General features: G+C 48.8%; 1 protein-coding gene across 1 annotated transcript in view; it reads right to left on the bottom strand.

The window, feature by feature from the left end:
• The window catches only part of LOC124018097 (homeodomain-interacting protein kinase 3-like), a 92745-nt gene that overhangs the window by 53993 nt on the left and 16880 nt on the right, over nt 1-21872 (bottom strand). The window contains 1 exon segment of the mRNA XM_046333367.1: nt 19509-20787. Within this exon segment, the coding sequence (XP_046189323.1) occupies nt 19509-20785 (1277 nt within the window). The 5' untranslated portion in view covers nt 20786-20787.

The following is a 21872-nucleotide window of genomic DNA, read 5'->3' as shown; positions in this document are numbered from 1 at the left end:
CAGCTTCACACATCCAACTAGAAAAATAAGATTGTGTTCTTCAAAAGGACCCCCATTTTTTTTTTTACATTTCAACAAATATAGACATTTTCATAAGGTGCACATTAAAAATAGTCTGTTTTTAAATGGATCATTTATTTATTGGACACTTTCTCCAGTGGGAACAGCAGAGGTAGCGAAGGACCTCCGAGGGGGGAGAGTCCAGATTCTGAAGGCCAGTGGACCACCAACCATTTCATTCCCTCACCACATCCTGACCCAGTCATTACCCTCGATCCATCATCCACAACTCTTTTCCAGTCTGCCTCGCTACGCTGCCCAGGCCAAAACACAGGCCTGCAAATGTGAAAACAATTCAATTAAATCAACGCCACAACACACTACCAAACAGAAACACACATGCCTGTGGAGGCATCAGAGTGAAATTTCCTCATTATCTCGTTACTGAAATGCACATTGAGTTTTACAGGAGCTCCACTGGTCCACCCACTTACTGGAAAACCTCCAGGCTAACAGTCAGCAGGGCTCTCCTCCATCTCCACAGCAGGGAGAAGAGAGCAAAACACAGCAATTGGAGCTGGATGCATCAACCATGAGGGCAAATGGCGTAAAACTGAAATATGTTCTACAACAATAGTCAACGGAGCACTAAATTGACCTTTCAAACACTTGATTTTGTGTATTTTTGCAGAGCAGTCTTCACTCTCTATCAGTACAAAAGGGGCCTGGATGTTAGGGGGACTTGTAATTAGTGGAGCTATGTGGAGGGGGAGAAATTCCAGAAATACGTGGAAAACCTGACTTAACACAGCAGTCTCCTCTTGCCTTCTGTGTGAACTTTCACTGGCTCGCGTGAGCTGGCGCCCTGAATTTACGAGTGAGGGAAGCAACAAGATTGTTTTGAGCCTCAGCGTGTGTGCATGTGTGTAATGGCCACCCTCACAGGCCACCCTCCGACATACAAAAGCATCTGCCTCGCAGCACGCTCTGTGCAGATTTTAACCCAGATGTACTGTGATGTACTGTAGCTTGTTTCAGACTCCTTTTTCTGGAGAGTCCCATGGACAACTAGACGCTTGTCTCCCGGCCCATGGACAACTAGACGCTTGTCTCCCGGCCCATGGACAACTAGACGCTTGTCTCCCGGCCCATGGACAACTAGACGCTTGTCTCCCGGCCCATGGACAACTAGACGCTTGTCTCCCGGCCCATGGACAACTAGACGCTTGTCTCCCGGCCCATGGACAACTAGACGCTTGTCTCCCGGCCCATGGACAACTAGACGCTTGTCTCCCGGCCCATGGACAACTAGACGCTTGTCTCCCGGCCCATGGACAACTAGACGCTTGTCTCCCGGCCCATGGACAACTAGACGCTTGTCTCCCGGCCCATGGACAACTAGACACTTGTCTCCCGGCCCATGGACAACTAGACACTTGTCTCCCGGCCCATGGACAACTAGACACTTGTCTCACGGCCCATGGACAACTAGACACTTGGCTCACTGACAGTACTTCTTGTTACTTAAACATTGCTTATTGTCACTGTCATATTTTCTTTTTATATTTATTGAAAGTAGCAAATCTCAATGTACACTGAACATTTCAGGACTCTAGGACCAATAATTTTTCAAAATAGCTTCTTTAGCTTCATAATTTTATGTTCGTTTGGAATATATGGTAATTTTTTTTTTCCTAAAGTGTGTTTTGGAGATAAGGTTTTCAACAGACATGGACATTATGTAATTCACCACATTGGTCTATTAGCAGACAGCCAGGGGAAGCCAGGAGGAAATGGCTAGCATTTTTACATGGGCAGGGCTCGGCCGGTCTGTAGATTACTGCTGTGTACACTGGAGAGTTGTGACAAAGGTGCTAGCTAAGCTAATGTTTAGTGGGTACAGGAGGCTGGGGACCATGGATGAAGTGTTGTTACTAGCTCCTAGTTGGGCCACGGTCTGCTACAGCCCTCTTCTTCCTTTCAGTTCAAAAGGCAGCATAGAACCCCAACTCAGCTGATCGGGCTAAACCAGTCCAAGGCAGCATAGAACCCCAACTCAGCTGATCGGGCTAAACCAGTCCAAGGCAGCATAGAACCCCAACTCAGCTGATCGGGCTAAACCAGTCCAAGGCAGCATAGAACCCCAACTCAGCTGATCGGGCTAAACCAGTCCAAGGCAGCATAGAACCCCAACTCAGCTGATCGGGCTAAACCAGTCCAAGGCAGCATAGAACCCCAACTCAGCTGATCTGGCTAAACCAGTCCAAGGCAGCATAGAACCCCAACTCAGCTGATCGGGCTAAACCAGTCCAAGGCAGCATAGAACCCCAACTCAGCTGATCGGGCTAAACCAGTCCAAGTCAGCATAGAACCCCAACTCAGCTGATCTGGCTAAACCAGTCCAAGGCAGCATAGAACCCCAACTCAGCTGATCTGGCTAAACCAGTCCAAGGCAGCATAGAACCCCAACTCAGCTGATCTGGCTAAACCAGTCCAAGGCAGCATAGAACCCCAACTCAGCTGATCGGGCTAAACCAGTCCAAGGCAGCATAGAACCCCAACTCAGCTGATCGGGCTAAACCAGTCCAAGGCAGCATAGAACCCCAACTCAGCTGATCAGGCTAAACCAGTCCAAGGCAGCATAGAACCCCAACTCAGCTGATCGGGCTAAACCAGTCCAAGGCAGCATAGAACCCCAACTCAGCTGATCTGGCTAAACCAGTCCAAGGCAGCATAGAACCCCAACTCAGCTGATCTGGCTAAACCAGTCCAAGGCAGCATAGAACCCCAACTCAGCTGATCAGGCTAAACCAGTCCAAGGCAGCATAGAACCACAACTCAGCTGATCAGGCTAAATCAGTCCAAGGCAGCATAGAACCCCAACTCAGCTGATCAGGCTAAATCAGTCCAAGGCAGCTGGCTAACTAATCATGAGCCAGTCAGTCACATCCCAATGAGCAGTGTATGAGAAACAGCGAGACTGATGTGGAGTTCGGGGTGTCAGTGCCTGATAGCCAGGGATCCCTGGACATGAAAGAGCCATAGCAACCAAAACAACCCAACAAACACATTAGTATATGTTATTTCTAACTATTTCACCCAGGCCTCTCTTAGGATATTTTCCTGGAGTAAGTCAACCTTTTTCTGGCCCGTGTCAGAAAATAAAAATGCAACTTAGGCTACAACTTCTCCAGACATGTCCCAGCGGGCAGGCGTGTCCCAGCGAGCAGGCGTGTCCCAGCGGGCAGGCGTGTCCCAGCGGGCAGGCGTGTCCCAGCGAGCAGGCGTGTCCCAGCGAGCAGGCGTGTCCCAGCGAGCAGGCGTGTTCCAGTCCCTTTATCAGAATGTCAGATCTTGTCTCCTGTATTTGACCAAAACTGACAACACAATGCCTGGATTGAACAACCAGGCCTTAGCAACAAGTTGTCCATCCTTGACTGAACCCAACATAGACAACGACGTGGCCTTCAAAACGACATGTCCTCCAGTCATCTCCAAGGCAGCTTGGTGTTTTCAAGGCAAGGACTTGCTGCAGCTCCTTGGTCTTTCACCCCGTTAGCAATCATTTCTGAGAGAACCACAGTGAAACTCCAGCAGCAGGAAAAGCTGACCACGACTCATTTTTGTTGATCCCTGCCTACAGACAGAAACTAAAACAAGAAGCTCCCACGCTGAGGTCTGTTCAACGCTGGTCCGACCAATCTGATTCCACACTCCAAGACTACTTCCATCACGTGGACTGGGATATGTTTCGTATTGCGTCAGACAACAACATTGACGAATACGCTGATTCGGTGAGCGAGTTCATTAGATGTCGTTCCCATAGCAATGATTAAAACATTCCCAAACCAGAAACCGTGGATTGATGGCAGCATTCGCGTGAAACTGAAAGCGCGAACCACTGCTTTTAATCAGGGCAAGGTGACTGGAAACATGACCGAATACAAACAGTGTAACTATTCCCTCCGGAAGGCAATCAAACAAGCTAAGCGTCAGTATAGAGACAAAGTAGAATCTCAATTCAACGGCTCAGACACAAGAGGTATGTGGCAGGGTCTACAGTCAATCACGGATTACAAAAAGAAAACCAGCCCCGTCACGGACCAGGATGTCTTGCTCCCAGGCAGACTAAATAACTTTTTTGCCCGCTTTGAGGACAATACAGTGCCACTGACAAGGCCCGCAACTAAAACATGCGGACTCTCCTTCACTGCAGCCGACGTGAGGAAAACATTTAAACGTGTCAACCCTCGCAAGGCTGCAGGCCCAGACGGCATCCCCAGCCACGCCCTCAGAGCATGCGCAGACCAGCTGGCTGGTGTGTTTACGGACATATTCAATCAATCCCTATCCCAGTCTGTTGTTCCCACATTCTTCAAGAGGGCCATCATTGTTCCTGTTCCCAAGAAAGTTAAGGTAACTGAGCTAAACGACTACCGCCCCGTAGCACTCACTTCCGTCATCATGAAGTGCTTTGAGAGACTAGTCAAGGACCATATCACCTCCACCCTACCTGACACCCTAGACCCACTCCAATTTGCTTACCGCCCAAATAGGTCCACAGACGATGCAATCTCAACCACACTGCACACTGCCCTAACCCATCTGGACAAGAGGAATACCTATGTGAGAATGCTGTTCATCGACTACAGCTCGGCAATTAACACCATAGTGCCCTCCAAGCTCGTCATCAAGCTCGAGACCCTGGGTCTCGACCCCGCCCTGTGCAACTGGGTACTGGACTTCCTGACGGGCTGCCCCCAGGTGGTGAGGGTAGGCAACAACATTTCCACCCCGCTGATCCTCAACACTGGGGCCCCACAAGGGTGCATTCTGAGCCCTCTCCTGTACTCCCTGTTCACCCACGACTGCGTGGCCACGCACGCCTCCAACTCAATCATCAAGTTTGCTGACGACACAACAATGGTAGGCTTGATTACCAACAACGACGAGACGGCCTACAGGGAGGAGGTGAGGGCCCTTGGTGTGGTGTCAGGAAAATAACCTCACACTCAACGTCAACAAAACTAAGGAGATGATTGTGGACTTCAGGAAACAGCAGAGGGAACACCCCCCTATCCACATTGATGGAACAGTAGTGGAGAGGGTAGTAAGTTTTAAGTTCCTCTGCGTACACATCACAGACAAACTGAATTGGTCCACCCACACAGACAGCATCGTGAAGAAGGCGCAGCAGCGCCTCTTCAACCTCAGGAGGCTGAAAAAATTTGTCTTGTCACCTAAAGCACACAAACTTCTACAGATGCACAATCGAGAGCATCCTGGCGGGCTGTATCACCGCCTGGTACAGCAACTGCTCCGCCCACAACCGTAAGGCTCTCCAGAGGGTAGTTAGGTCTGCACAACGCATCACCGGGGGCAAACTACCTGCCCTCCAGGACACCTACACCACCCGATGTCACAGGAAGGCCATAAAGATCATCAAGGACAACAACCACTGCCTGTTCACCCCGCTATCATCCAGAAGGCGAGGTCAGTACAGGTGCATCAAAGCTGGGACCGAGAGACTGAAAAACAGCTTCTATCTCAAGGCCATCAGACTGTTAAACAGCCACCACTAACATTGAGTGACTGCTGCCAACACACTGACCCAACTCCAGCCACTTTAATAATGGGAATTGATGGGAAATGTAAAATATATCACTAGCCACTTTAAACAATGCTACCTAATATAATGTTTACATACCCTACATTATTAATCTCATATGTATATGTATATACTGTACTCTATATCATCTACTGCATCTTTATGTAACACATGTGTCACTAGCCACTAACTATGCCACTTTGTTTACATACTCATCTCATATGTATATACTGCACTCAATACCATCTATTGTATCTTGCCTATGCCGCTCTGTACCATCACCCATTCATATATCTTTATGTACATATACTTTATCCCCTTACACTTGTGTCTATAAGGTAGTAGTTTTGGAATTGTTAGCTAGATTACTTGTTGGTTATTACTGCATTGTCGGAACTAGAAGCACAAGCATTTCGCTACACTCGCATTAACATCTGCTAACCAGGTGTATGTGACAAATACAATTTGATTTGATTTGATATGTTGTCATTATACTAGATGGACAGGCATTCAATCAAGAGCAGCAGACAAAGTATCGAAGACCATAATCAACCCTGTAGCATTTCACAAAGCAGGAGAGAGAGAGACAGACAGAGAGACAACGTCAAACCAACACCCAGCGATCCTTGGCTGGGACAGTCTCACCTCCGATTCAGTGAAGTTGGTGCCACGTTTTTAGTGAGTCAAATTGGGTTACAGGATAAATTAGCCATGTTCTACATTGTAGGACATAATGTGATTGGCTGTGTTTACGCTGTTGCTAACACCAGTTCTCTGGCTAGGAGCGGTCTTTGATGAATGATTGATGAGCTTGCTCTGCAAACAGAAACAGAGGCCTAGTGTTACCTGTGGAAGGAGATACGCCTGATCGGTTGGTAGCACCAGGCCTACGCCCAGCGACACAGTTTCCTAAAACAACACACACACAAAGAAACACACAAGGGATCATATACTGTATACACAAACAAACACTAGGCTTTTTACACACCCACACAACAAACAGAGATCACCAACACACACACTTTTACCTGCCAAAACACACACACACACACAAGCAGCAGTCTCCAGTAGAGTGATACACAGCACAGTAACATTCGACACCAGTGGGTAATTAGTGGTGTTAGCTGGCTTCTGATAAGCTACTGGTCTATGATGCAACACCCAGCATGGCGTCCATGTTGAACCGATGGAGACACACCACCAAGACAAAAGCAGGGGACCGTCCTTAGCTACGGGAGGTTTAAGTTCACAAACGTTTGTTTGAAAGTGCAAATCCTATTTAAAACACATTTCTATTTCAAATTGCTACTGGCAATGAAAACGGGAGAGTATGAAATTGAGGGAATAAAAGTTGCAGAGTGGAAAGAAATGAAAGGTTAACGCACCAGGAGAATCAACTGCAGAATGAAAGCAATTAGAGGTGGGGGTTTGTGTTGAGCACTTTTTCAACGCAGAGTCTTGTAAAGACGTCAGAAACAGGACGTCTGACACACACAGAGAGACAGAGAGAGAGGTTGAGGGTGCTGGGGCGTAATTAAGGGAACCTTCTCGTGGCTCGCTGGCATTTGGGCTTCAATCTGAAGACTCCAATTAGGAGGTTCAGTCAGAGAAACAAACATGCCTCAGTCTGGAGAGAAGGACTGAGGGGGAGCCGGTGGTTCACCAATAACCAAGCACAGAGAGGAGAAATGTTAAACTAATTAAAAGTGCCAGACCAAAATGGCTACAGGGTTTTAAAAGGGGAAAACAAAATAAAAAGTAGAGTGAATCATGTCTGAGGGCCCAGGCAAAGGCCCCAAACGTGGAAGTCTGAGGGGGTGAAGAAACCACAGACTCACATTCAAATAGACTCCACGTGAATATTTCCACCCACTATGTGGACACAGACACACACACCCATCCAGACTGCAAACACATTGCAAAACAGCTGACGTTGGAGCTGGTTGACCTTGAACCAGAAAGCACGCTCTCTCTTGCATTTCACCCGGCCCATATTTTGCTCCGGCTGCCAGCGAGCTTCACCATCTATAGAAGTCCAACGGCGCTGGTCGCCTTCCCATCAGCTATTTTAAGCAACCTCTCCACCCCTAGCCTTCCACCCCCTACCCCCCTCTGCCCTCCACCCCCTACCCCCTCTGCCCTCCACCCCCTACCCCCTCTGCCCTCCACCCCCTACCCCCTCTGCCCTCCACCTCCTACCCCCCTCTGCCCTCCACCCCCTACCCCCTCTGCCCTCCACCCCCTACCCCCTCTGCCCTCCACCCCCTACCCCCTCTGCCCTCCACCTCCTACCCCCTCTGCCCTCCACCTCCTACCCCCTCTGCCCTCCACCTCCCTCCCCCCTCTGCCCCCTCCACCTCCTACCCCCTCTCTGCCCTCCACCTCCTACCCCCCTCTGCCCTCCACCTCCTCTGCCCTCCCCTCCTACCCCCTCTGCCCTCCACCTCCTACCCCCTCTGCCCTCCACCTCCTACCCCCTCTGCCCTCCCCTCCCTCCTACCCCCTCTGCCCTCCACCTCCTACCCCCTCTGCCCTCCACCTCCTACCCCCCTCTGCCCTCCACCTCCTACCCCCCTCTGCCCTCCACCTCCTACCCCCTCTGCCCTCCACCTCCTACCCCCTCTGCCCTCCACCTCCTACCCCCCCCCTCCCCCCCACCCCCCTGCCCTACCCCTACCCCCTCTGCCCTCCACCTCCTACCCCTCTCTGCCCTCCACCTCCTACCCCTCTCTGCCCTCCACCTCCTACCCCTCTCTGCCCTCCACCTCCTCCCCCTCTCTGCCCTCCACCTCCTACCCCTCTCTGCCCTCCACCTCCTACCCCTCTCTGCCCTCTCCCTCCGTATGTCTGGGAGATCCTCTAACCAGAGGAGCAGCGACAGCAGGAGGCAGGATCATTATCATGTAATGTGATGTTAGGGTAGACCTGTGCAATTCTCTAATGGCCAGGCCCAAGGGTTTACCAGGCAGAATAATCTGTAGCAGTCCTTGCCTTGTCAGGACACCACTTCCACAACCATTCCCTGGGGGCTAGTGGTCATGGTGGCATATCGGAAGCAACCAAAGTATTGAATCATATGATGAGGCAGGCCAATAGGTCTAGCCAATGGGAAAGGCCAAAACATTCCCTGGATGCACATACTGGTAAAGACTATGCTGTTCAACATTGAGTGAGCCAAGGGCCTGTTCAACATTGAGAGGCCATGGTGGCCTCCATTGAAGAGCCAAGGGGCGGGTATTGAGATCATAGGGGCGGGTCATTGAGCAGAGCCAAGGGGTCAGCCATTGGGAGAGCCAAGGGGGATCCCTTATCATGTACATGTGAGTTGGTAGAAAGAGCTGTTCAACATTGGCCAGGCCAAGGGTTTACCTGTTCAACATTGAGTGAGCCAAGGGGCTGTTCAACATTGAGAGAGCCAAGGGGCTGTTCAACATTGAGAGAGCCAAGGGGCTGGTCAACATTGAGAGAGCCAAGGGGCTGGTCAACATTGAGAGAGCCAAGGGGCTGGTCAACATTGAGAGAGCCAAGGGGCTGTTCAACATTGAGAGAGCCAAGGGGCTGTTCAACATTGAGAGAGCCAAGGGGCTGTTCAACATTGAGAGAGCCAAGGGGCTGTTCAACATTGAGAGAGCCAAGGGGCTGTTCAACATTGAGAGAGCCAAGGGGCTGTTCAACATTGAGAGAGCCAAGGGGCTGTTCAACATTGAGAGAGCCAAGGGGCTGTTCAACATTGAGAGAGCCAAGGGGCTGTTCAACATTGAGAGAGCCAAGGGGCTGTTCAACATTGAGAGAGCCAAGGGACTTTTGAAAATTGAGAGAGCCAAGGTGCTGTTCAACATTGAGAGAGCCAAGGGCTGTTCAACATTGAGAGAGCCAAGGGGCTGTTCAACATTGAGAGAGCCAAGGGGCTGTTCAAAATTGAGAGAGCCAAGGGGCTGTTCAAAATTGAGAGAGCCATGGGACTTTTGAAAATTGAGAGAGCCAAGGTGCTGTTCAACATTGAGAGAGCCAAGGGGGATTTAGGCAACAAAAATTATTAAGAAGTGGGCTTTTTATACATTTATCAGCCCCTGTGTGTAGTTGCGGTAATTTAGGCCAAAAAGTACAGAAGGGTCTGACAGTATAAACATTAGTTGCGGTCTGACAGTATACCCGGTACAGAACGGGTCTGACAGTATAAACATCTACAGTATACCCCGGTACAGAACGGGTCTGACAGTATAAACATCTACAGTATACCCCGGTACAGAACGGGTCTGACAGTATAAACATCTACAGTATACAGAACGGGTCTGACAGTATAAACATCTACAGTATACCCCGGTACAGAACGGGTCTGACAGTATAAACATCTACAGTATACCCCGGTACAGAACGGGTCTGACAGTATAAACATCTACAGTATACCCCGGTACAGAACGGGTCTGACAGTATAAACATCTACAGTATACCCCGGTACAGAACGGGTCTGACAGTATAAACATCAGGATACAGACCAACAGTTCCCTTTTCTATTTCAAACAACCTGGATGCAGTGAAGGAGGGAAAGTCCACTAAAAGTCATCAATTGATTTTGGGGGAATTGTAAACGGCAAACTGCATGTTGAGGGGAACTTTCTCCATTTGTTCAACTGAATTAATATAGTGCTTTGTTCGTGGCATACATGATATCACTGCCCCGCTTGCCTTGTGAAATGACATCCCCCATTAGGTTGAATAGAAGTCTTCATTAAGCTCTTCAGAAACAAAGTACCGCTGGTGGGCCAGGCTTATCATTTTATGTGGTCCTCCATTGAAAGTAGGCAATATAATGCTCTAAAATTGTATCTGAAGATAAAAATGGCTGGTGAGAAGGACTTGGTGACCTGTGCTTTTGATGGGTTGAACTGGCAAATGGAGGAGAGAGCAGCTGCACACTGTATTTAACTTCATGCCAAAAGTCACTAAAGTACAGTGTTGGGCTACAGTGAGACGTTTCTATTTTGAGACACTTCCTAAAATATGGTGCATTTACCAGAAGTGAGTGAAAGGAGGCCTGTGTGTGTCAGGGTGTGTGTGTGTCAGGGTGTGTGTGTGTCAGGGTGTGTGTGTGTCAGGGTGTGTGTGTGTCAGGGTGTGTGTGTGTCAGGGTGTGTGTGTGTCAGGCTGGGTGTGTGTGTGTGTGTGTGTGTGTGTGTGTGTGTGTGTGTCAGGTGTGTGTGTGTGTGTGTCAGGCTGGGGTGTGGGTGTGTGTGTGTGTGTTAGGTGTGTGTGTGTGTGTGTTAGGCTGGGGTGTGTGTGTGTGTGTTGTGTGTGTGGGGTGTGTGTGTGTGTTGTGTGTGTGTCAGGCTGGGGTGTGTGTGTGTGTGTGTGTGTGTGTGTGTGTGTGTGTGTGTGTGTGTGTGTGTGTGTGTGTGTGTGTCAGGCTGGGGGTGTGTGTGTGTGTGTGTCAGGCTGGGGGTGTGTGTGTGTGTGTGTCAGGCTGGGGTGTGTGTGTGTGTGTGTGTCAGGCTGGGGTGTGTGTGTGTGTGTGTGTCAGGCTGGGGTGTGTGTGTGTGTGTGTGTCAGGCTGGGGTGTGTGTGTGTGTGTGTGTCAGGCTGGGTGTGTGTGTGTGTGTGTGTGTGTCAGGCTGGGGTGTGTGTGTGTGTGTGTGTGTGTGTGTGTGTGTGTGTGTGTGTGTGTGTGTGTGTGTGTGTGTGTGTGTGTGTGTGTGTGTGTGTGTGTGTGTGTGTGTGTGTGTGTGTGTGTGTGTGTGTGTGTGTGTGTGTGTGTGTGTGTGTCAGGCTGGGTTGTGTGTGTGTCAGAGAGCAGAGAGATGAGCTGAACCCAGAGGATGTTGTGGGAGACTCTTCTGCAGCTGACATGCCACCAAGAGAGTCAACCAGACTGAACTATCAGACCAGAGAAAGCAGATATGGTCATCAAAGTGGTAATGTACTGCAAACTCATTTCTCTTCAGTACACACATCTGGATATAGCTTGAGCATTCTTGCTTCAATTATTAATACAAGAGATGTCTCCCCTGAATACAGAAATACACACACCTGTCAACTAACTTAGACCTATTCTGTAACTAAACTCCTAATGTTTACCCTGCTACTGGTGGACAACTAGAGAGAAGACAAATGACAGACCATGAGAGATCACTCCTTTTTATTACATACACGTTGCTGCAGCTTCCCTGTTCATACTGGAACTGCTATGAACTCTGTATGCATGGCTACTAAAGCATAGGACTACTTTACCCACAAAAACTCACATTCACGTATGACTGTGAATTAAACACATTTTTCTTTCTTTGTGTACGGCTCTTTATCATTTGTGAAATTGTAAAGTTCTGCGGTGCTGTATGATGAATTAGACAGTTCATTTTTCTCATAACACCGTCCTTAAACCTGTGTCAAACAAAGAGCTGTGGGACTGCAGCCAAATTACGATACCACACCTACAGAGAAGCAGCAGTAACAGGCCTAGGCTGCACAGAGATACCACACCTACAGAAAAGCAGCAGTAAAAGGCCTAGGCTGCACAGAGATACCACACCTACAGAGAAGCAGCAGTAAAAGGCCTAGGCTACACAGAGATACCACACCTACAGAGAAGCAGCAGTAACAGGCCTAGGCTGCACAGAGATACCACACCTACAGAGAAGCAGCAGTAAAAGGCCTAGGCTACACAGAGATACCACACCTACAGAGAAGCAGCAGTAACAGGCCTAGGCTGCACAGAGATACCACACCTACAGAGAAGCAGCAGTAAAAGGCCTAGGCTACACAGAGATACCACACCTACAGAGAAGTATCAGTAAAAGGCCTAGGCTGCACAGAGATACCACACCTACAGAGAAGCAGCATTAAAAGGCCTAGGCTGCACAGAGATACCACACCTACAGAGAAGCAGCATTAAAAGGCCTAGGCTGCACAGAGATACCACACCTACAGAGAAGCAGCAGTAAAAGGCCTAGGCTGCACAGAGATACCACACCTACAGAGAAGCAGCAGTAAAAGGCCTAGGCTGCACAGAGATACCACACCTACAGAGAAGCAGCAGTAAAAGGCCTAGGCTGCACAGAGATACCACACCTACAGAGAAGCAGCAGTAAAAGGCCTAGGCTGCACAGAGATACCACACCTACAGAGAAGCAGCAGTAAAAGGCCTAGGCTGCACAGAGATACCACACCTACAGAGAAGCAGCAGTAAAAGGCCTAGGCTGCACAGAGATACCACACCTACAGAGAAGCAGCAGTAAAAGGCCTAGGCTGCACAGAGATACCACACCTACAGAGAAGCAGCAGTAAAAGGCCTAGGCTGCACAGAGATACCACACCTACAGAGAAGCAGCAGTAAAAGGCCTAGGCTGCACAGAGATACCACACCTACAGAGAACAGAGAAGCAGCAGTACCACAAAAGGCCTAGGCTGCACAGAGATACCACACCTACAGAGAAGCAGCAGTAAAAGGCCTAGGCTGCACAGAGATACCACACCTACAGAGAAGCAGCAGTAAAAGGCCTAGGCTGCACAGAGATACCACACCTACAGAGAAGCAGCAGTAAAAGGCCTAGGCTACACAGAGATACCACACCTACAGAGAAGCAGCAGTAAAAGGCCTAGGCTGCAGGCTCAATGCAACTAATCTCACCTCAGTGAGCAGGAATAAGTACAGAGAGACACTACAGAGGGAAATGGATAACCCAGAACCAAGTCTCCCATTTTAATATGTTCAGGCAGCATGACTTATTCTAATTAAATGTAAATCCCCCTGTACTAAGACATATAGCTGCCGTGAGACAGTCATTCTACAGTATCTTCCCTTTTCCACCAACCCAAACATTACTAAGAGACGAGGCCACATCTAAATGACATAACAGCCTGATACTGTCCACTCTTAGGAAGGGTTTCTTTTTGTTGTTGTTGTGACTGACTCAAAAACTACCAAACAGAATCACCTCACAGAACAGGCTGCAACAAGCAAATAGGCTCATTTGAAATAAATGTGGCAGTTTTTTCTTTTTAAGAAAGAAAGAGAACCAAACAGAAGGTCTCGCCGTCTCGGAGATGATACCACAGAACATGATGAGGCTACGTGATATTGGCACTGACAGACGAGCCGATGGTGTTCACTTCCACGAGAGCAGTTCCAGGAACTGCCTTTAGCTGACGAACAGCATCCATCTGTTCCCTATGGATACAACTTAGCTGAACATTTTAAGGAGGCCTGTTCAGCCTCTCTCCGATCGATTCACCTCACTTTCGGTTTGAACTTGCAACGCATAATTGAATGAGATACCATCAAAATTCCATCCTCTCTTCATACATCAAACTAAATCGCCCATCAGTTCTTTAGACAAAGAGAAACCTCAAATTCCCAAGTAATAACACTACTATTTAAAAGGCTCGCTTCAGAGTCTAAACCAGTCCAAAGAGAGGTACTCACCAGACACTAAGACATAACATTAGGAGTACAAACTAATCACTAACTCCTTCCATCTCACTTTGAGGAATTAAACCGCTCACTCAGCCAGTGACTACCATTAATCAAACGAGGGCAGGGGAGACTCTCAAAGATGAGTTCCACAGCTTTCAGCACAATTTACCACCCAATATGTCCTCGCATACGTGGTCTGCTGGCCTGGCACCTCACATGAATTATGCATTCAGCTAGCCCAACAGTCATTCCTCAGATGATCGAGCCCAGTGAATTGTGAGGAGACAAACTTTCCTCAGTAAGAGATGAAATGACGTCATCACTTTTAGTCATATGTACAGGGCTTATAAAAATGAGAATCATACCACAGAACGTCTGGCAACACCACCTCTGTGACACATGCAGAAATTGAAGATGGAAGATGAGAGAGTTGTTATAGAACTTGAAAAGTCAGCACATTTTTTATTTATTTTGCCTTTATTTAACCAGGCAAGTCAGTTAAAGAACAAATTCTTATTTTCAATGGCGGCCTAGGAACAGTGGGTTAACTGCCTGTTCAGGGGCAGAACGACAGATTTGTACCTTGTCAGCTCGGGGGTTTGAATTGCAACCTTTCGGTTACTAGTCCAATGCTCTAACCACTAGGCTACCCTGCCTAGGCCCAGGAGACTTGAGAGGGATGCTACACATACTGGAGTCTCATTACTGACTGCACGCTCCACCCCAGAGTCTGGTTAATACAGTTTGTTCAATGGCTATACGGTATGAAAGTGACACACCGCTTTCCAGGAAGTAGTATTGTAGTTACATTTTTGTAGTCTTTTTGATGGTTTTCAAATGGGTGAAAAACAAAGCGGAATGGTCTTTAACACAACTTCATAAAAGGCATCTGGCAGAAGTAAATTCCACAAACACTAATATCATTTTCTATATACTGTATGTTAAATGACTGCGTTGTGATGAATGTGATGATATCATCGCCAAGCCCGTTGGTTGACCTGGGTCATCATCACTTGCACAATGTTTTCAGAAGTCAAAAGTGTCTGTTGATGTTCAAAATGAAATGACTGACCGGAGTCAACACCAATCAGATATCAGGGAGGGTCTCAAAAACAACTGCCTGGAGTAGGATGATGGGCTCTGCTGTTTGAGGGCAGGGGAGGAGCTTACCGGGGAACCAATTGCATCATCTTAACAGCCGAATGCAAAGTAATGCCGCACAGACTACTGGAGTCTAGTCCAGGGCAGTAAGATGCTGGTATGGGCTCAGACAGACTGTGTCATCAGATTTAATCAGAGAGGGAGCAGCAGGGGCATGTGGGGATTAGGTGCCCACACCTACGTAACGACAACATATTATCTACCAGCTGCCAAGTCTGCAATACAGACAACAAGTACAGTATACTCCAACTCCCATGGGGCTTTAGGAAAATGTATCAAACTCTGGAACCATACATGTATGATCCCTAAAAACCTGGAAGCTCTGTGTGTTTAGAGCAGGATACACAGCAGGGGTGTATTCATTATGTCGTGCAAAAGAAAACATTTATTGTTTGAGATCAAAACAGAAGCAAGCACAGCAAACGGAATGAAACAGGGAGGGACATACCATAATTTGTCCAATAGAAACTCTAGTTTTCGTGGCAAAACATTTATTTTGTTTGGAGTAAACTAAATGCAACAGAATCGGTGTAATGAATACACCCTAGAGCTCTCCAAAATTCCCCTGGACATTCCTGACATTGTCAGTGGACTTGAGTTACTGTGCTGTGGATGGGCTTGTTGTGGCTCTATTGAATTACCAGACAACGATGCTGGACACTGTACCAGACAGACAAACTACTCTGAACTGACGATAGGTCTACAACATGCTATATCTATAGGGTGTGTGTGTGTGTGTGTGTGTGTGTGTGTGTGTGTGTGTGTGTGTGTGTGTGTGTGTGTGTGTGTGTGTGTGTGTGTGTGTGTGTGTGTGTGTGTGTGTGTGTGTGTGTGTGTGTGTGTGTGTGTGTGTGTGTGTGTGTGTGTGTGTGTGTGTGTGTGTGTGTGTGTGTGTGTGTGTTGACTTCAAGACTCTCCAACATGCCTTGAGAAGACATGCAGCAAAAAGTTGGAATTGGAATGAGATGACGCACATGAATTTGAGCAGTGTGAGTCAGTCCCTAGTGGCTGACCTCGTCTCTCTGAGAGCCAGCAGAAGACCCAGGGCTGGGAAAGATACACAGGATGAGGGGATTTTAAAGTGCAAATTAAAACACGCACAGGACTTCATGTCTCTGTTGTGGTACAGACACAATCTCAATTGAAATGTTACTTTTACGCTGTCACTTTTACAACGGCTTGCAAAAATGACAGCCTCCTTCTTGGGTGTTGGTCTGTTCAATAAACATGTCAAATAGCAAACCACTAGCGAACCAGACACCAGAGAAGCCTAGCCTGCGTTAGGCCCACTTACTGAGGACATGGCTGCAGTGCCCACGGGCCCATTCTCTCCCCCTCCTCCCCCCAGAACCAGAGCAGAGACCTTAATTAGAACTGGGTAATTAGAAACATCCATCCTGGTGCAGTAAGGCTGCCTGATGATGCTCTTCTGAGGCAGTGGAAAACAGGAGAGCTGCCAGGTCCTCCACCAGGCAGACCTGTGCTACCACAACAAGGGGAAAAGAATAGGCCGCTACTTCTTCTACCTCACAGACCGACCAAGGTGGATGAATTGAAGGAGAAACCGAGTCTGTGATACTCAGGCCTTTTCAGGTTCAGTAAAAAGGTGCTTCCTAAACCGACTGGTTTCAGCATTAAAGCCTTCATCAGGGTGTCATCATTCACCACCACCACACAGAACAGGATCTGGTACCAGAGCAACTGGAAGCTCACAGTGGCTAATGCAAGGCCATGACGTTATATGGTGCAGCCAGCTATGACAGAACCATTACAGTCATTACATTAGAACGACGTTTTACAAGACAGACCTCTGTGGTGTTTAACAGTCAAACCATCCCCCCTATATATAATGCATGTGAATCACTAAATAGGCCCAGCGGCCCCTATGAGATGTTCTGAGAGACAGTACAGTGCTTTCTATTTAAGGAGAACAAATGTATTTTCCGGTCACAAAAACAAGTCCTCCTGCGTGTTCTTCCTCCGACGAGACCTCTCAGGAACTGAGTACTGAATGGGGCTTCACTAAACATCCTCCTCCTCACACAAACAGCCTGCCAGCACAGCAGCTACGAGGTAGAACCCACAGACCACTGACTGACACAACCCATTACGTAACAGTTCATATCATTTCAGGGCCTCGTTTCTCAAAGCTAAAACTACCGGCGCCCATAGGGTGCTGCCAAGAGTCATTCTTCTGGTGAGTTTTCCATTGGCCTGTCCAAGAGCAGAAGAAACATTATTCTCAGCATAAACAAACCAGATAGGCTGCCATGCTACGCATCAGGGTTCGTAACGGAGTTCCGTTCAGACTCGGGAGGCGTTGGGCTGACAGAGACGTTGTTCATCCTCAAATGGTTAGCATGGTCTGTATGTAACATGGCCTCACGCTCTTAAGCCTTGGCCTGCGCATTAAGCCTTGGCCTGCGCATTAAGCCTTGGCCTGCGCATTAAGCCTTGGCCTGCGCATTAAGCCTTGGCCTGCGCATTAAGCCTTGGCCTGCGCATTAAGCCTTGGCCTGCGCATTAAGCCTTGGCCTGCGCATTAAGCCTTGGCCTGCGCATTAAGCCTTGGCCTGCGCATTAAGCCTTGGCCTGCGCATTAAGCCTTGGCCTGCGCATTAAGCCTTGGCCTGCGCATTAAGCCTTGGCCTGCGCATTAAGCCTTGGCCTGCGCATTAAGCCTTGGCCTGCGCATTAAGCCTTACACTTCAAATATGTGCATTAAGCCTTGGCCTGTGCATTAAGCCTTGGCTTGTGCATTAAGCCTTGGCCTGCGCATTAAGCCTTGGCCTGCGCATTAAGCCTTGGCCTGCGCATTAAGCCTTGGCCTGCGCATTAAGCCTTGGCCTGCGCATTAAGCCTTGGCCTTCGCATTAAGCCTTGGCCTGTGCATTAAGCATAACACTTCAAATATTTGCCTACAGGCAGTTCCTTGCTCACCAGGACATCTTGACATATCCTATAGACTGGTGACGGCTCAATCCTAACCCAGCCTCACAGGACATCTTGACATATCCTACAGACTGGTGACGGCTCAATCCTAACCCAGCCTCACCAGGACATCTTGACATATCCTACAGACTGGTGACGGCTCAATCCTAACCCAGCCTCACCAGGACATCTTGACATATCCTATAGACTGGTGACGGCTCAATCCTAACCCAGCCTCACCAGGACATCTTGACATATCCTATAGACTAGTGACGGCTCAATCCTAACCCAGCCTCACCAGGACATCTTGACATATCCTATAGACTGGTGACGGCTCAATCCTAACCCAGCCTCACCAGGACATCTTGACATATCCTATAGACTAGTGACGGCTCAATCCTAACCCAGCCTCACCAGGACATCTTGACATATCCTATAGACTGGTGACGGCTCAATCCTAACCCAGCCTCACCAGGACTGATAACAATGTGTGAGATGTTCACAAACTCATACAGACAGTTATTGATTTTTTCCCCGCCTCATTGTGTTGCAGTCTGTTTTCAGAACACTGTTTCCTTTCCCAGGCTGAGGGGACGTGAGCAGGCTACCCCCTGCCAGTAATGCTGTGGGGTCACATTTTTTCACAGGTCGTGGTATGCGGCTCCTGAACACGCAGGATGTTAGGCAATAGAGGAGACATATCCTTGTCTGATCTCAGAAGGGCGTTTTTTGTCATGGTAGGGCTGCACGATATGGGCAAAATAATATAATTGTGATTATTTTATTATTGCGATTGTGATTTGGCTTGTGATAAAAATCCAAACACTTGGGTAAACTGTTAGAATAATTAAAAAATCATTACTTATTTTAAAAAGTAAAGTGGACCGCAGCATTGTTCTTGTTTGGAACAATCGGTTGACTGCATTTGACCTAACAGAACAGAGCGCAAACTTAGTGGATGTAGGAGGAGGAACTACGATCCTTGAGGGCAAGCCTTGCTGTGTGTGGAAAGCAGCCGCAGGAGAAAAACAGGATTAAACTAGAGAAACGGATGTTACACACGGCTGAGTGGCATTTCAAAACATTGTATGTGATATGGAACGTGTCCGTATTGCGATTTCGATGTAAAATCGATTCATTGTGCAGCCCGACCTCATGGTTGCCTATATGTGGACACCAGAGAATTAGATTTCAAGATGATCTCAGCTCCCTACCAGAAGCTCCAGCATATCTGGGAGGATATGTCATTACTCTTAAACTTTAAGGATTTGCTGTCAGAATTTGATCATCCTGGCCTCTCCTGCGCTGACTCACTGACTTATTATAGACAGCCTGTATTGTACAGAAACAACCCAGCATTGAATGTGTAACCCTCCATCCCCAACCTCTGTGGACACTGACCTGTAGTACCGGGACTGGAGGTATGTGGAGCACACAGCCTTGGACACGTGGCTGGCCGAGCCAAAGTCTATCACCTTCACCCTGTAGGGCTGCCTGACAGGGTCCACCAGCATAATGTTCTCCGGCTTTAGGTCAGCGTGGATCAGGCCCATGGTCTTCAACTTCCTCAGGGCCGTGGCCACCTGCTGCAGCACGGGTCGGATCACCTTCAGCGGCAGCGGGCTGAACTTGTTCTGCTTGAGGAAGTCATAGAGGTTCTGCTCCAGCATCTCAAACACCAGGCATGTGTGGCTGCGGTGCTGGAAGCACTCGAAGGCCCGCACCAGGTTGTGCTCATCCGCGTTCTCCCCGCTCAGCCGGGCTAGAATGCCCACCTCTATCTGGCCCTGGCGCGCGTATGACGGGTGGTTCTTCAGGATCTTCACCGCCACCACCTCCCCAGTACCCCTCTTCCAGCACTTTACCACCTGTCCGAAGGTGCCGCGGCCCAGGAAGTCCAGCACCTCGTACGTGTTCTTCATGGAGCACAGGACCTCGTGCTGCACCAGCTGGTAGTCCCCATCACCCCCTCCTGCTCCGCCCGCCGCTCCCTGTTTGGTTGGGGGTCCTCCTCCGCCCCCTACAGCCGTGGGCAACCCAGCTGGATTCCCCCCATTGGTCGTTTGCATCATGGCTGGCAACATGGACAGGTCCTCCACTATCTGCATGTTGCTCCCGCGGTTATCAAGCTCCTCGCTCTTACGTTTCAGCCCACATCGCTGAGCGCTGTCGGCCAAGTTCAAACCTCCACAATCACCCTCTTCCCAGTCACCTTCTGTCTCTTCCTTCCTACCTCCTCCTCTACCTTCCTCCCCCCTTCCCCCTCCTCCTTTCGCTCCACTACTGCTGCCTCCCCTGTCTCTGTCTGTCTGCTCCTGCCCCTTGACCTGCCAGGGGACTGGCTCTGTGTCCTGGGGCTGCTGGGCCTCCGCCGGGCCGGTTCCTCCTGTTCCGTTCTGCTTCCTCCGTACCCCACGCACAGCCACCGTCTGTACAGGGAACTCCTGCCCGCCGCCACGCGTTCTCTCGCCCACTGCCAAGTCTCGGGTCGCAAAGGAGGGAGCGAGTCTGATCGGGTGCGCTATGCCAAGGGTTCTGCCGTTCAGAGAAGTCCGCGGTTGGGCTCTCTCATGGTACACACAGCTGCTGGGCTCCACTTTGACTTTCTTCACGCTGCAAAGGGCACTAGTCTGGGTTTGATAAATGTGTGGTGGGTAGATCCAGACTTGTGAGGCCATACCTGGACAGAGACATTCAAACGAGAAGAAAGACAACGTTAGCATATTATCAAAGCGTGATCCACCTACTTAGGGAACGTCGTTTTGATGCTCACACCCACACAACATCTAAAATATTAAACAGCAACTGTAAAGGTTCTAACTATAGCGTTAATGCAAAGAGCAGTGTGAAAGGTCAAAGTGTCCTATGGGAATCCATTTCACCACGGACATGACATGTGATTTCAGTTAGGTCAACGAGGTAAGTGGCTATGAGGGGATGTCATTCAAATAAAATGACACTGGGCCTAAATAAATGTAGGTGTATTTTCATGTATTCCTGCTAGATGAGAAAGTCCAGTCTGCATAGTGATATAAAAAGACCATGTCAACAAATGACTGGAGGTTGCCGATTGGCTGATTGATTTGCATAGTGAAAAGAAAAGGTGACCTTTCCAGTTGTTCTAAACAAGCTGCACGCACACACACACACACACACACACACACACACACACACACACCCCCTGTGGTAAAAAACTTCACGATACAGGCTAGCCTAATAACGTGCAGATATTCTCCGGTTTCTTCATAAACACATGACTGAAGCTTGAACGGCTTCACTGCTGCATGTGCTTTACACCACGGTGCCATTTCTCAAGAAAACGATGGAAAAGTACTGGGAGGGGGACATTTTTTCCAAAGCCTGCTCACTCTGAATGTTTGCATGTGCAATTGCATAATAGCAACACAAAATTCAGCAACACAGACCCTCCATTAAAACATCATGAATGGAGATAAGTGCATTAGCAAATATAACCAAGCAACAATCTTGCCGAGTTCAGCAAGAACAACCAGAGGCTTCCACACTGCTCTCATAATGACACTTGCATCACTCTAGGGATGACATCACAGCTGACCTTTAGCCCGTTACAACGTCACACCAAACACCTCCACAGAAAGAAACCCCACTCCCACCACAGCCAGAGACACCAAGCTGACCAATCAAGCGCCTAGCAGAGGGAAGAAGATACGCTCCGGTGGAGTGTTCTAGAACACCTCACCATTCCTGCCTCATCCACTGGAGCCCCCCTACCACCTCCACCGTAGG

Source organism: Oncorhynchus gorbuscha, unplaced genomic scaffold (genome assembly GCF_021184085.1).
Source record: "Oncorhynchus gorbuscha isolate QuinsamMale2020 ecotype Even-year unplaced genomic scaffold, OgorEven_v1.0 Un_scaffold_390, whole genome shotgun sequence".
Taxonomy (NCBI): domain Eukaryota; kingdom Metazoa; phylum Chordata; class Actinopteri; order Salmoniformes; family Salmonidae; genus Oncorhynchus; species Oncorhynchus gorbuscha.
This window is presented reverse-complemented; position numbering and strand designations above follow the sequence as displayed.